General features: G+C 37.3%; 1 protein-coding gene across 10 annotated transcripts in view; it reads left to right on the top strand.

Annotated features, from left to right (window-relative positions):
• Nucleotides 1–14886, top strand: part of SCAF4 (SR-related CTD associated factor 4) — a 62435-nt gene that overhangs the window by 37569 nt on the left and 9980 nt on the right. For 3 of the 10 annotated variants that reach the window (XM_055279476.2, XM_063640606.1, XM_063640609.1), the window contains 9 exons: nucleotides 358–443; nucleotides 1177–1367; nucleotides 2206–2306; nucleotides 2725–2838; nucleotides 3703–3859; nucleotides 6189–6346; nucleotides 8903–9068; nucleotides 9152–9238; nucleotides 9462–9587. In XM_055279476.2, the coding sequence (XP_055135451.1) occupies nucleotides 358–443; nucleotides 1177–1367; nucleotides 2206–2306; nucleotides 2725–2838; nucleotides 3703–3859; nucleotides 6189–6346; nucleotides 8903–9068; nucleotides 9152–9238; nucleotides 9462–9587 (1186 nt within the window). Of the gene's footprint in view, nucleotides 1–357; nucleotides 444–1176; nucleotides 1368–2205; nucleotides 2307–2724; nucleotides 2839–3702; nucleotides 3860–6188; nucleotides 6347–8902; nucleotides 9069–9151; nucleotides 9239–9395; nucleotides 9588–14886 lie in introns of all 10 variants that reach the window. The other 7 variants (XM_063640604.1, XM_055279472.2, XM_055279475.2 and 4 more) reach the window with 3 other exon arrangements.

Here is a 14886-nt window from a genome sequence, read left to right on the forward strand (position 1 = left end):
TGCTAATACTGCCAACTTCCACAGGATTCTGTGAGGTTTGATATAGAGTGTTGAAGGCTTAACTAGTGCCTACTTCACTGCGTTAGATGATGGTTTATTAAAATGGTATGTAATTTAAGCAAAGTAACTTTACGAGAAGTAGAGAAATACTTCTTTTAATCTTTTAAACAGTATAAAAGTGGTTTTTGTTTTTTTTTTTTCCAGCGATGGCCAATTGTTACTAGTAATTTGGTCCCAGGCAACCAAAAGAGAATTGCTTCAGGGCAGGAGATTTTTAATGTAGCTTTTGTTAGATTTTGTCCTCTTGCTTTTATACTTTTTAAATTTCTCATTTTATCATGGTTTTTGTTTTTAAAGGAAATGGAAGTAGAACAACCTTGTGTTCAAGAGGTTAAGCGACATATGTCTGATAACAGAAAGTCAAGATCTAGGTCAGCATCCAGGTAATTTATAGAAAATGTTTTTTCCAATCCTGTATGTCTTAGGGGACATAGAAATTAAAATTAGATTGGGTTATTTTCAGATACTCAGAATGTTAGTAAAATAACAATTGGTATATTTGTATTTATATATGTGTGTAGAAGGGGGCAGGTGAAGTATTGATTAAAAAAAAAAATCTACGTCGTTCATCTTATGTTTTTTTTCCCCTATATTTGAGTTGCTCAGATGTAATGGAATTTTGAAGATACAATTCTATACCATAGGTAATCAGTATGTGGTATTAGAAGAACTATATTTTCAAAGTTCCATTACAATTTTATCAGCCAGCAAAAGTGGAAAGATCACAGTAATGCTGTAATCAGAGAATGTTTTTAATTGCTGCAGAAAAGACTTTACTAAGAAGATAGGTAACAGTAGTAGCAGTGTATCTCAACCATGAAAATTAGCTACTTAAATTACAAGGATGTAATTTTATATAGTACCAGAGGCACTGAAGATGACAGATACTTTTATTATATAAGCTGTCAACATTGTTTATTTTATTTAAATAATGTGCGTGATTTCTAATTTGGGACATACTAGATCTGTAAAATGAATTCTCGGCTATTGCATTCTTACATATCCAAATTAAATTACCTAGGTTTTTTGTTTTTTTTTTTTTTTAATTAGTATGTGCTTATATTTTCTGGTTTTTGTCTGTATGCTATGCATTCTCCCTTCTCTTGAAAACATTAGGTCACCAAAAAGGAGGCGATCCAGATCTGGTTCTAGATCTCGAAGGTCTCGGCATCGACGTTCTCGATCTCGGTCCAGGGATAGACGCCGACATTCTCCCCGATCTCGATCCCAAGAAAGACGAGATCGAGAAAAAGAGAGAGAACGTCGACAAAAAGGCCTCCCTCAAGTGAAACCGGAAACTGCAAGTGGTAACTCAACCTTTATATTCAAACCTCATGTACTATTTTTTCATGTCTTGGGTTTAAAGTGTTTTATAACTGTTAGCAAAGCTATAAAAGAAATGTTGCCACTGTGTTGATTTTTATTTGAAATATTGCTTTCTTGTGCCTTGTTTATGCGTTGATGTATACCCTTAGATTTGCTTTTGTACCTTAAACCAGCTATAAAGCAACAGTAAGGAGTGAACCAAAAATTTACAGAGTATATTCACTTGCATTATTTTGTGAATCTCATCAGATGTCTTCAGAATACATTTAGTAAGGTGTGCTAGACATACATTTGATATAAATCAGTAACTATTAAGATGACTAAGATTTTAATTTATAATATGACTAGGGCATATGTAAGATTTCTGATTCCATAAGGCTTATCACCTAGGACACAACATAAAAGAAAAACCATGAACACTTAAGAGTGGAGAAAGGACAGTTACATGTAAGTGAACAAAGCACTGAGCTGGTTGGTAATCAAGAGACTTGAGCCCCAGTCCTAGTTCTGCTGTTCATTGGCAGGGTGAGGTGGGCAAGTTATTGCTTCCCTGGCTTCAGTTTTTATAGATGAAATCTTTAGATCCATCTACAAAACCGTTTTTTTTCCAACTTTTATGTATACCTTTCACTATCCCAGTTCTCTTTCTGGAAGTACTAATGCAGTTTTCTAGAATTTTTAAAATGTATATGAGATTTACTATTTAAACTTGTGATGTTGTAATGTAGTTCATGAATATTTTGTGTAATGATTTTTTTAAGCTACAGTGCTGCTCATTATCAAATGTGAATCTCTTTATGATTGTAATTTTATTTTAAGTTTGCAGTACTACCCTCTGGGTGGGGCAGCTGGACAAAAGAACTACTCAGCAGGATGTTGCCAGTCTCTTGGAAGAGTTCGGTCCAATTGAATCAATTAATGTGAGTGTTTATTCAGTTTTTTAAGTACGATGGACAGGTGTGATTAATGTCATTTTATGAAATGGAGGACCTGAGACCAAAGTTACAATTTGTCCAGGTTTATAGATATGACTAGAGTTTAGGTGTTCAGAGTCTACGTTTAGAATTATCTGTATTTAACATTTCTTAGAATTCTTTGTATTTAACATTTCTTGGATAACCAAGTTTAATTTCAAACATTTCTAGGTAAGTCTTTATATAACAAAGCTTGGAGGACTCAATTGAGACCAAACTTGAATTGCCAACTTAGAAATGAATTTAACCTTACATTATATAACATGGAGTGAGGGGTGGGATTGTTGGAACTGCTTACTTAGTTTTGTATCTTGTTGCTTTTCAATTTTGTTATCTTTTATAATATTAAAATGTTTTGGAGCAGATGATTCCTCCCAGGGGTTGTGCCTATATTGTTATGGTTCATAGGCAAGATGCCTATCGTGCCCTGCAGAAACTGAGCCGAGGAAACTATAAAGTGAACCAGAAATCCATAAAGGTACAGTCTTATATGTTATAATTCATTTTTTTAAAATAGACAGAAGGGGAAAAATATGTGGCCTATAAAAACTAATTTGGGTCTTAGAAATGACTTTCAACACTGAGGCATTTCATCTGCATCTTTTTTTTTTTTTTTTTTAAGAGTATCTCCTAAAAGAACTCCAATGTTTCAACATAAAATTGTAAATGTTACATGCATGGTAGAATTTGTTTTGTTTTGTTTTTCCTAAATGTAGATGGGTTCATCAAGGTAAATTAGTGCTTTAAATATAATGTCTTTTAGCAATATGTTTTGTCCTGTTCAAAAAATTTGGATACTGTATTTTTAAAGTTTGCCATCTTAGAATTAACTGAAAAATATTCACAAAAGGTGGAGAAAAACATATAGGTACATGGGTATTTTTCCCCTAAGGAGCTAAAGTCAGTGTTTCCTCAGTGTCTTAACACCCCATTCTACCATTGCATTGCACTGCAAAAAGATTTTGTCTGTTGTTAAGTAATTACAAGGCACCCCTAGACTTGGAAAAGTAGTCCCCAGTATATTACTGGGCTATTCAGGGAACTTCAGCCTTTCCCTGTTAAACTTTTTCCTTTTCTCTAAGTTTTATGTTGGCTGGGTTGGGTGAGAGTTGGTACGGAGAAGATGCCAGTGAAATTTCCATCCTAGGACAAAGTGAGAATTAAAGGGTAACCAGTTCTGTAGTGAGAATAAGGCTTTTAATGAGATCCAAGCCTAGCTGGTCCAGATTGCTCCCTTGCTGCCCGAGTCGGAATGGATAGAATGATAGAGAATAGTACTCTCAAGACTTATGACCTTGTTTTTCTTTGTTTACTTTTTATATTTTCACTAATGGTGAAATAGATTGCCTGGGCCTTAAACAAAGGAATAAAGGCAGATTATAAGCAGTATTGGGATGTAGAACTTGGTGTTACTTATATTCCATGGGACAAAGTTAAGCCTGAGGAACTGGAGAGTTTTTGTGAAGGAGGAATGTTGGACAGTGACACACTTAACCCAGGTAAAGGAGTATTTAATTTCTCTTACAGTTCACTTATTTGCTTGGTAGTACATATGACAAATCGAATGTCCTGTTCCTTGCCTTAAGGACGTGATTTTTGAGATTTTTTATTATCCCTCCTGTGTCAGTATCTCCGTTATAAACTGAAGGTTAAATAGTGAATGAGACAAAAGAGGTGCAAACACAAGTGAAATACTTATTGATTATGGGGTCTATGAATTACAGAATTAAGTAGAACTTTTCCTGTGAAACTTAACAAATCATATAGGTCTTAACTGAGCATCTTTGGTATTATGTTTTTTTTTTACTTAGTTTTTGAGGTGGAGTCTCTTGTCGCTCAGGCTAGAGTGTAGTGATGCAATCTTGAGTCACTGAAACCTCTGCATCCCAGGTTCAAGCCACTCTCCTCCTTCAGTCTCCCGAGTAGCTGGGACTACAGATGCGTGCTACCTCGCCCGGCTAATTTTTGCATTTTCAGTAGACATGGGATTTCACCATGTTGGCCAGGCTGGTCTCAAACTCCTGACCTCAAATGATCCGCCCACCTCGACCTCCCATAGAATTGGCATTACAGGCGTGAGCCACTTGCACCCGGCCTGGTATTGGGTTTTAATCCAGTGCTTCATGATAATTACCTTGGAAAGTTTTAGATGTCCAGAGAAGCAATCTAAAGTAAACGTGTAAGACAAGGAATTGCAGTTATTTGTGGGCATAAATATTTAAAATACCAGATTGACAGTGAGATTGCAGTGGGGAAAATCGCAGAATGCATGGGCATGACCTGGAGATTCTAGACAGGGGAACAAGGAGGAGCATAGGATGGCATGGCAACATAGAATGTTTTTTGTTGTTTTTGTTTTGTTTGGAGAGGGAGTCTTGCTCTGTCACTAAGGCTGGAGTGCAGTGGCATGATCTTGGCTCACTGCAACCTGTGCCTCCCGGGTTGCAGTGATTCTCCTGCCTCAGCCTCCCAAGTAGCTGGGACTACAGGTGCGTGCCACCGTGCCCTGCTAAGTTGTTTGGTATTTTTTTAGTGGAGATGGGGTTTCACCATGTTAGCCAGGCTGGTCTCGAACTCCTGACCTCAGGTGATGTGCCTACCGCCTCAGCCTCCCAAAGTGCTGGGATTACAGGCGTGAGCCACCATGCTCACCCTCACCGCCCTCAGAAAGAACATTTAAAGGAAGCTTCAAGGCCGGGCACGGTGGCTCATGCCTGTAATCTGAGCACTTCGGGAGGCTGAGGCAGGCAGGTCACTTAAGGTCAAGAGTTTGAGACCAGCCTGGCCAACATGGTAAAACCCCATCTTTACTAAAAATACAAAAAAAAAATTAGCTGGATGTGGTGGCAGGTGTCTGTAATCCCAGCTACTTGGAACGCTGAGGCTGAAGAATCACTGGAACTCAGGAGATAGAGGTTGCAGTGAGTCGAGATTGCGCCACTCAACTCCATCCTGGGAGACAGAGCAAGACTCTGTCTCAAAAAATTAAAATAAAATAAAAGAAGCTTCAAGCAGGAGTGATGGTTTGAGAGCCAAAAAGAGATGAAACAATGCTGTACTATTCCCACATCCCACTCCCTCCCTGGATGTACAAAGCCTTCATCTAAGGATAGAGCTAGATTTGTGTTAAGGCAATCAGGTATTGAGGGCCTACTATGTGCTGGACATCTGGGAGGCTCCAGACAATAGTAAAAAGAAGATGGTGTAATCTTGGAGCTCATGATCCAGTGGAGAATGTATTGAAAAGGTCAAGAATATAAGAGAATCTCTGATGGAGCCAGAGCCTCAGAGGACAGAGCAGAAAGATGGTTTTGTTTTCACGTGACTAGAAGATATGTGGAAATAGGTGGAAGGTTTAAGTTATTCTTTAATATTAGTGAAAATTTGTTCAGGAAATATTGGGTGTTTCATTATCCTTTATTTTTAATACTTTAATTTAAATAATACATTCTTGTGGTAAAGAACATGGACTCTAGAACCAAATGTGTATGGATTGAATCCATCCCTGCCATTTACCAAGAATGTGATCTTAGGCAAGCTGTCTTTGCTTTTCTCATTTGTAAAATGGGAATAATAGTAGTATCTACTTGTAAATGGTTGTGAGAACTAAATAAGCTAGTATAAATAGAGTGCTTGTGATAGTGCCTGGCACACAGTACGCATTCTTTTACATGTTTCTATTGTTGTTGATTTAAATAATTTACTATTTCTAAAATTAGCATAGGAATGTCTTATTGGGCTAGGTTTTTATAATCAACATTTTTCATTTCTAGATTTAAAGTTACAAACTGAAAATGGTAAACTCTTACATTTCTTTCACGCTTACAGATTGGAAAGGAATTCCTAAGAAGCCTGAAAATGAAGTTGCTCAAAATGGAGGTGCTGAAACCTCACACACAGAACCAGTATCACCCATACCTAAACCATTACCTGTGCCTGTCCCTCCTATTCCTGTTCCTGCACCTATAACAGTGCCACCTCCACAGGTGAGAATATTGGGACATGACTTAAACTTTAAGTGCCTGAAAGGTCCCTTTCTAAATCTTACTGTAAATATATGTCTGGATTCATAGTAAAAAACATGAGTACATACATGTGCATACTAATTTTTCATGTTTTGTCAGATTTAAAGTTTATATTGTTTACATAATTTTTTTTTTTTTTTTTTTGGGGGGGGGGAGACAGTCTCTCTCTGTTGCCCAAGCTGGAGTGTGGTGGTGATCTTGGCTCACTGCAACCTCCGCCTCCCAGGTTCAAGCCGACCCTCTTGCCTCAGCCACCTGAATAGCTGGGATTACAGGCATGCACCACCACACCTGGCTAATTTTTGTATTTTTAGTAGAGATGGGGCTTCACCATGCTGGCCAGGCTCATATCAAACTCCTGACCTCAAGTGATCTGCCTGCCTTGGCCTCCCAAAGTGCTGGGATTACAGGTGTGAGCCACCGTGTCTGGCCCATAAATGTTTATACAACCAAAATAAATGTATGTTCTCTTACATCTATCCATCCGGATTATTCAGTATCAAGTTCCATAGGTTCTGTCTACTTTTTTTCTGAGTCTTCATTCTTCAAGGACTTTATGTTCTGAAGAAACTTGGATATGTACCCAATAAGCTGCTGCTTTGAGGAACAGGGATTTTCTTAATTTTCACCTTGGGTGCTGTCCTTATGAAATTTTTAAATGGATTGAAAACTTCATAATAAATGCCACTTAACATGAAGATATGTTCTTATTATAAAATATTTGCTGTCTAGTTAACCAACCTGTTACTTGAAAAGAAATACTAGATTCTGGCAGAACTGGGTTTAGTTCTCAACTCTATTGTTTATATTCAGCAGTATGGTATTTGGCATATAACTTAACCTATAAGCTTCAGTTTCCTATTGGTAAATGTGCAAATTCCCTTGCTTTGGCATTCCTCATGTGTTAGAGTTGTTTTGAGGGTTAAATGAGATAATATATGTTAAGTACTCAGTATGTTTTTTGTCACGTCATAAGAGCTGAAAAATGAAAAATCCTTTGAAAATTATAAGAACTTGACCCATAGTTCTATGTGTGATCTACTAGATTTTTCTTGTCTTCCTTCCTCAGTTTCTCACATTAAATCTGAATCAGATAAATCTGAGCTATCATAAAATTGAACTGTGTCTTCATTTTCTCAATGTGAGGGGGAAACTGTATGCTTTGGTACATTCTTGGCTGTGATTTAAATGGACTCCCCTAGTTGGCAAACTCTTCAGTTGACCTTCTGGATATGCCCTTCCAGTGCAGGTTCTAAGCAAAATTCAGTGTGTGTCAGCACTCATTTACAGAACCCTGCCTAATCTGTTCAAATAGCGGTCTCTAACCTTTCTGGCACCAAGGACCTGTTTCTTGGAAGACAATTTTTCCATAGACTGGAGTGGAGGATGGTTTCGGGATGAAGCTGCTCCACCTCAGATCATCAGGCATTAGTTAGATTCTCATAAGAACTGCACAAGCTAGATCCCTCACATGTGCATTTCACGATAGGGTTCATGCTCCTATGACAATCTAATGCCGCCACTGATCTGACAGGAGGCAGAGCTCAGGCAGTGGTTCTTGCTTGCCTACTGCTGTGTGGCCCGTTTCCTAACAGGCCATAGACTGATAACTGTCCATGGCTGGGGGAGTTGTTAAAATTTATCTTTAAAAAAAAAAAAAAAAATAGCTAACATTTGTTGGGTATTTAAGTGCCAGGCACCAGCTCTTAGTATGTATTAACTCATTTAATCTGCATAATTATGTGTGGTTGGCACTTTGCCGTTTTAGAGAGTTTAAATAACTTGCTCAAGGTCACACAGCTAACTAAAGTGGGTGGGAGAAGCAGACAATTTGGCTCCAGGACCTGTGATCTTAGCCATTGTGTAAATTGCCAAGTAGCCTGTCTTAAAGCTGTATTGCCGAAAGGATCATGGAACATCTTAAAAATGTATTACATGATGTCAGAACACCAATAAACTGATGAAATATCGTGTGAAATTGCTGTCATAAAGTGGAGAGCACAACTTTGATTTCTTTCTTTCATTTTTTTTTTTTTTTTTTTTTAAGACCAAGTCTTGCCCTGTCACCCAGGCTGGAGTGCAGTGGCGCAATCTCGGCTCACTGCAACCTCCACCTCCCAAGTTCAAGCGATTCTCCTGCCTCAGCCTCCGGAGTAGCTGGGATTACAGGTGCTTGCCACCACACCCAGCTAATTTTTGTATTTTTAGTACAGACAGGGTTTCACCATGTTGGCCAGGCTGGTCTTGAACTCCTGACCTTAGGTTATCCGCCTGCCTCAGCCTCCCAAAGTGCTGGGATTACAGGTATGAGCCACCACACCTGGCCCACAACTTTGATTTCTATCAGTTGGTACGAAGAGAAGTTAACTACCACCTGTTATTTAATAAATTGACTGGTCTAATAAGCACAAATTAAGAAACATCTATTTTTTCAACAGTATGCTCTTTTATCTGTGCTTACTATGTGGATGGGAGGGTGTCTAGATAGGTGGTTTATTCTGTTATCTTTCTTTCTAGGTCCCACCACATCAACCGGGTCCACCTGTAGTTGGTGCTCTCCAGCCACCTGCTTTCACGCCTCCTCTGGGAATACCACCTCCAGGCTTTGGTCCTGGTGTTCCTCCTCCCCCTCCTCCTCCACCATTTTTGCGCCCAGGATTCAACCCAATGCATTTACCACCAGGTACACGAAATTGTCTGTGAACATGCTTTAGAGCCTTCGATGAAGTGATACAGCATAAGTTGACATTATTTTTCTTATTCTAGGTTTTCTGCCTCCTGGACCCCCACCTCCTATAACTCCACCAGTATCCATTCCTCCTCCTCACACTCCACCAATAAGCATCCCAAACTGTAAGCATGTTTTTTTCTTTGTGTTTGCTTATCCTCCTGGAGCTGGGTGTAGGAGGGAGAGTGAACCGGTAATAGGGTCTATAGTATGGCAGAAGAATGTTGACCGGGAGATAATTAATTATTCAGCTTCACATGTTGATATAATTATATTCCTTAGCTACTATCGCTGGTATAAATGAAGACACTACAAAAGACTTATCTATTGGAAATCCCATTCCAACAGTGGTGTCTGGGGCTAGAGGAAACGCCGAGTCTGGTGACAGCGTGAAAATGTATGGCTCTGCTGTGCCACCTGCTGCACCCACGAATCTGCCCACCCCTCCTGTAACCCAGCCTGTTTCACTTCTTGGTAAGTTATTTTTTTTATCATTAGTTTTCCGTGCCCCACCCCCACCCACCCCCAAGTTAGGTTTTTTAAAAAACAATGTTAATTTTGGTAAAATTATCTCCAAGACTGGCTTTTTTGGTTGTTTTTTTGTTTGTTTGATTTTGAGAAAGGTCCTCCTCTTAAAGTCAAATATGTGTGCTTGATCTTTACGAAGAGATAATCTCAAAGACAAAATCATGTTTGTCTGTCTTGAATAAAAGTTTGGATCTTCACATCCTTATTTGGTATAGAAAAATGATTAAAAGTAATCTCTGTGCAAAGGAATTGGTACAGAGTTCGTAATTCACTTAACCTTAATCTCTTCCCAGCTTTTAGGAGATATTTCTTTAACAGCATAGGTTTTTCTCTGTCTGGACTAATTATTATCCATCTGAAACCCCTGGACTTGGGTAGCATTCTTTGTGGGCTAGCAAAGAAATCATCTTTGATACATTCTAATAAAATGGCTTTGTTTTCTAAGTAACAGTTGCGCAGCCTGAGGTACCACTTTCCCACTCACTCAGTTTACTTGGCTGGAGTTTATCTGTTGTACTTTTTACCCACAACTTCAATACTGTGATCAAGGGCGATGTGACTTAGATGTTTTACATCTTTAAGGGGGCTTACTCTTGCCTGCTTAAGTTATGAATAAATACATCACATGCTTGTTACAGTAGACCATCTTTTAAATTAACAAATTGTTGTATTTGAAGTGGTATTGCCAAGTATAATTAACATTTGAACCCCCTAATTGGAAATTAATATCTTGAGAGTATTACAGTGTTCTAGTTCTGTGAGCCCATAGTATTTTTCAAAGGTATATGCATATGCCTGTTTGCTTTCATAATCTGAGTTGTTTTAGGAAAGAACCCATTGATTACCTCTGAGATGTAGGACTGTGAGACATTGGTTTGTAATGGAGGACTTTTACTTTTCATCTGTGCTATTCAGTACTGTTGGAAGTTTTTATTTTTTGCATGTACTACATTTAAAATAAAAAATCAATTTGTTTTTAAATGGTATACTGTATTCTGCCCTCCCCTAGACTAAGCTTAGGCTGATAATAGCCTTGATTTTATTTCCCTTAGTACACAGATTGGGTAATGGTAAAAGAGGATTTGGGATTAAAATTTATCACAAGTGATACAGGAGTGTAGTTACCATAATGATGGAAAATGATTTGTTTAATGAGGAAGTTGCTTAAGAGGTCTACCTTCCAATGGAAGTCATATCATAGAAGGAACATTGGACTAGGAACCAGGGAACATCTTTGCATCTGTTTTGTTATGCCTTTTTTTTTTTTTTTTCATATTAACATGATTGCACAAGAATCATGGAATCTGGATAGTTTTCTGATCAACCCCTTCTTCACATCCCACATACACACCCTTGATTATGAATCCTAGTCTGAGGTCCATGGATGTTAGACTACCTGAAACTTTATAAAATTGCTGCATTTGTGTTTTTTACTGGGCTTAATAAATTTATTGAATGAGTGAAAAGATCTCATGAACTCCAGGAGTTTAATAACCACTGCTTTCAAGCAACCCTGAAGAGTAGTAAGTAGCCTGCCTGTGATTTAACGTTTAGGTCTTGAAGACCCTGCCTGTTACTTCTTATCACTACTGAACATACAGTTTAACCTCTGCATCCAACATGTGCAACCAAACACAGATAAGAAGTTGGTGAGCTTGGAAAAACATAGCTAGGCATGGCTAGAAAAGTAATTAAATTCTGAATCAGTCATAGCGTTTATCATCACCTAACATACTGTTTGCATGTCCATCTTCCTCCCACTAGATGGACCCATGAGAGGGGAACATTTGTTACACGAGTGGGTGGTTTTCAATGCAGGACTATTCATATTTTACTTCTGATGATTATCTTCATTCTAAAACAAAATTTTAAAATTGAAGGCTATTCTAAATCCAGAAGGGTTTAGAATTTGACATAAGAAAAGTGAAAACAATTTTGTTAAAATAAGCACTTTGAACTAAAATGAAGTAGGTTAGTTCAGTCATGAGAAAGAAAGCCTTCCATGTGCCTTCAGTCAGCAGTCTTGAAAATAATATCACAGGAATTTTGACCTTATAGAGGAATGAGTTTTAAATGTGTATGCAAGTTAAGAATGGTTCATCCAAGACTAACAAATTTTATCATTTTGATAAAGGAATGTGGTAACCACACTGCAGTATTGCAGTACTAAAGGATCAGTAATTAGGTTGGGATAACCAAGTGATGGAGTCCCAGAACTAAGATGCTTTGGTATTTCCTCTTGGTGCTCTAATGTTTTCTTTTAAGATAGTAAAAGGAATTGTTATGCTCACTAGAAAGCTATAAGTCTAGAAGTTAATGCTGAACTTCAGTTTTCTCATCTGTAAAGGGGGAGAAAAATGACAGACACAATGGTGTCACGATGATTTAATGGGCTAACATCTATAAAACACTTGCTTTGGGGCCTGCTGTAGGGCAGGCACTTAGTGAATGGTGGATGCTTATATTACAGGTAAGAAATGTCATAGATGGTATTTATAACACCTAGAGAAGAATATCTTTTGCAATTCTAAAATTATATTACTTCATCTGTGATTTGTTTTAAACTGTTGTGTTGGCAGACAGAGGAAGCAAACTTTTTTTTTTGAGACGAGTCTCACTCTGTCGCCAGGTTGGAGTGCAGTGGCGCAATCTCATCTCACTGCAGCCTCCACCTCCCGAGTTCAAGCGACTCTCATGCCTCAGCCTTCCAAGTAGCTGGGACTACAGGCGCGTGCCACCACGCCCAGCTAATTTTTGTATTTTTAATAGAGACGGGGTTTCACCATGTTGGCCAGGGTGGTCTTGATCTCTTGACCTCGTGAGCCACCGCACCTGGCCTACTTTTTAGGAAAAAATTTATCTTGACATAGTTGCCTCAGATATTTTCGAGATAGAGTAGATCATAAATTTACACATATTAAAGTTCCATCAGTTGGCTTAATGAGAAAACGTGTCAGTTTAGTGGTAAATAGCATACCTACTAGATATCTATAGTTTTTCCAGTGAGCGAGACTTAACTGAGTTCTTGGATCTTAATTTGTGAAATGTGGCAATATTTTTAAAGTAGTAGGTGCCAAACGGTTGTTCAGTGGGTCTCCAAAAATTCTGTAGTGAAGCCTGATTATACTGGAAAGAGGCAGTGGGTGCCTTAAGGATGGTTTGGTTGTAACATCAGACTTAAGTGCGGGTGTTTGTTTGGGAGTAATTAGTTGAGTTGTACTACTGAATTTGGAGGGAATAAAACCAACTTTTAGAGATTTTGATTCTTTTAGTAATACTGATAATCTGAAAATATAAAATTACTTGGTACACAATAATTGATTATTACTTGATTTTAAAGAAATCTCACACACCAAAATAGCTACAGTGGTGGTAGTTTCATAAAAGCTAAAGGTAACATTCTACAGTTGTTGGTCACTTAGGAGAGAAGGAATATTACAAATGATAGCAATTCAGTTCATTCTCTTTACTGTATGTTTGTGTTTACTTTTCAAAAACTTTTGTATAACATGTATCTCTAATATGTACAACCTATTTTTATTAAAAAGTTCATTGTAAATGTAAAGTTTGGGTTACTTTGGTGTTCCAAACAATAAAAAAGAATACACAAAAAAATGTTTGTTTGTGTTACCTATCTCTACTCTGTTACCAGTATATCCAAAATATCTTTTCAAGCAAAAACTGTTCTAAGTCGAACTCATTCTTTTATGGAAAATTAAAGCCTCTTGACAAGTATATTTATTCATTAATTATCAATATGAAGAGATTACCACCAGTTTTTGTCACACTACTGTAGCTGATGGTAAAATTTCTAAATAAGAATTGGGTATTTGTAAGATCACTTCCTACTTGTAATTTTTGTTACCAAAGGTTTTAAAGCAAGAGTCACAAGTTGGTGGCCTGTGGCTGAATTACTAGGCAGTGGTGTGATGCGCTGCAGTCCTGGCATGGCTTCAGTAGACATTTGAGTTGATGATTCCAGATTTGGATACCTCAGGAAATTGTGGGGATAGAATTGGTTTGTGAATCATATTTAAACAAGCATAAATGTTTTTATGCTATCGTTATGATCCCTGAAACTGCCTAGAAGATGAATAACTTTGCCAGCAATATCAATATCCAATATCAACTGGAATTTGATTTTGATGATTTCACTTAAGTTTGGATTTCTTTGCCCAGTTTCTGTCTAGAATTTTAGATTTTTTAGTAGCTCATTTTTAGCAACACTTACTAGAGCATTAAAGCACCAGTCTACTAGTAATGCACTAGTTAGCCACTGACATTAAAAGGAAGCCTGAAGAAAATTCTAGGAAGTAGAGTTTTTAAAGTACTAACATAATACATAATTTTTTAAAAAACAATTTTTGTATTTTAATTTGTTTTAACTTTGATGTTTGGTTACATTAAATTATAAGCTAGAGTGGTATATCAGGTATTTGATTTGGTACCCAAAAAGCCTGTTTACTTATCCTATAAAAGTGTTTTTCTTTGAAAGCTTTAAAATATTTGAATTGGTACTCTAATTATTGTATTATGTTATTCCACTAGTGTTATATAGTAGAAATGGTTCTTGAATACGAATTACATTACCTTCAACTTAGTATATAACATTGTTCATTGGATACAGTGGATAATGCAAAATAGTGATTTAATCTAGAACAAATACTTGGCATGGATATGAATTTACACATGAACACACCATAGTTTCTCACAAGGCAAAGCACTTCAAATGAAACATGGAGAAAGTCTTGCAGAAAACCTTGAAATATTTTAACACATTGTCTCCATTTCTCCTGGGCTGTCACTTCCTAGGCTGCTCTGGGGTGCAAGTCTGAAGAATGTCTTAACTTTAAATCTCTCTGAGGGACATCTTGAGGAAGGTGGGAGGGGCAGTAACTCTGGGCTCTAGATTGATTTTGGTAGACAAATTTAATTGCTGTAAAGAATTTCAGGTAAGATTTTTTTTCCAGCTAATATTGAAAATAAAATTGCCTACAGATAATCTCATTCAGTGATAGAAAGTTAACTTTAGATTTCAAATTTATTGACTCTCATAATGAAATTTTAACTCATAGCTATTGCACTTTGTCAATTATAGTAACATACTTAAGTAATTATTATTATGCTAACTGAAATTCCAAAAAGCAAATCTGTAGGAAGTTGACCATACAGAGCCTACTGTACATTATTTAGAAAAAACCAAGCATTTAAAAAAGATAATCGTTCTCCAGTTTCACTTGTAATT

Source organism: Symphalangus syndactylus, chromosome 5 (genome assembly GCF_028878055.3).
Source record: "Symphalangus syndactylus isolate Jambi chromosome 5, NHGRI_mSymSyn1-v2.1_pri, whole genome shotgun sequence".
In the NCBI taxonomy this organism is placed as follows: domain Eukaryota; kingdom Metazoa; phylum Chordata; class Mammalia; order Primates; family Hylobatidae; genus Symphalangus; species Symphalangus syndactylus.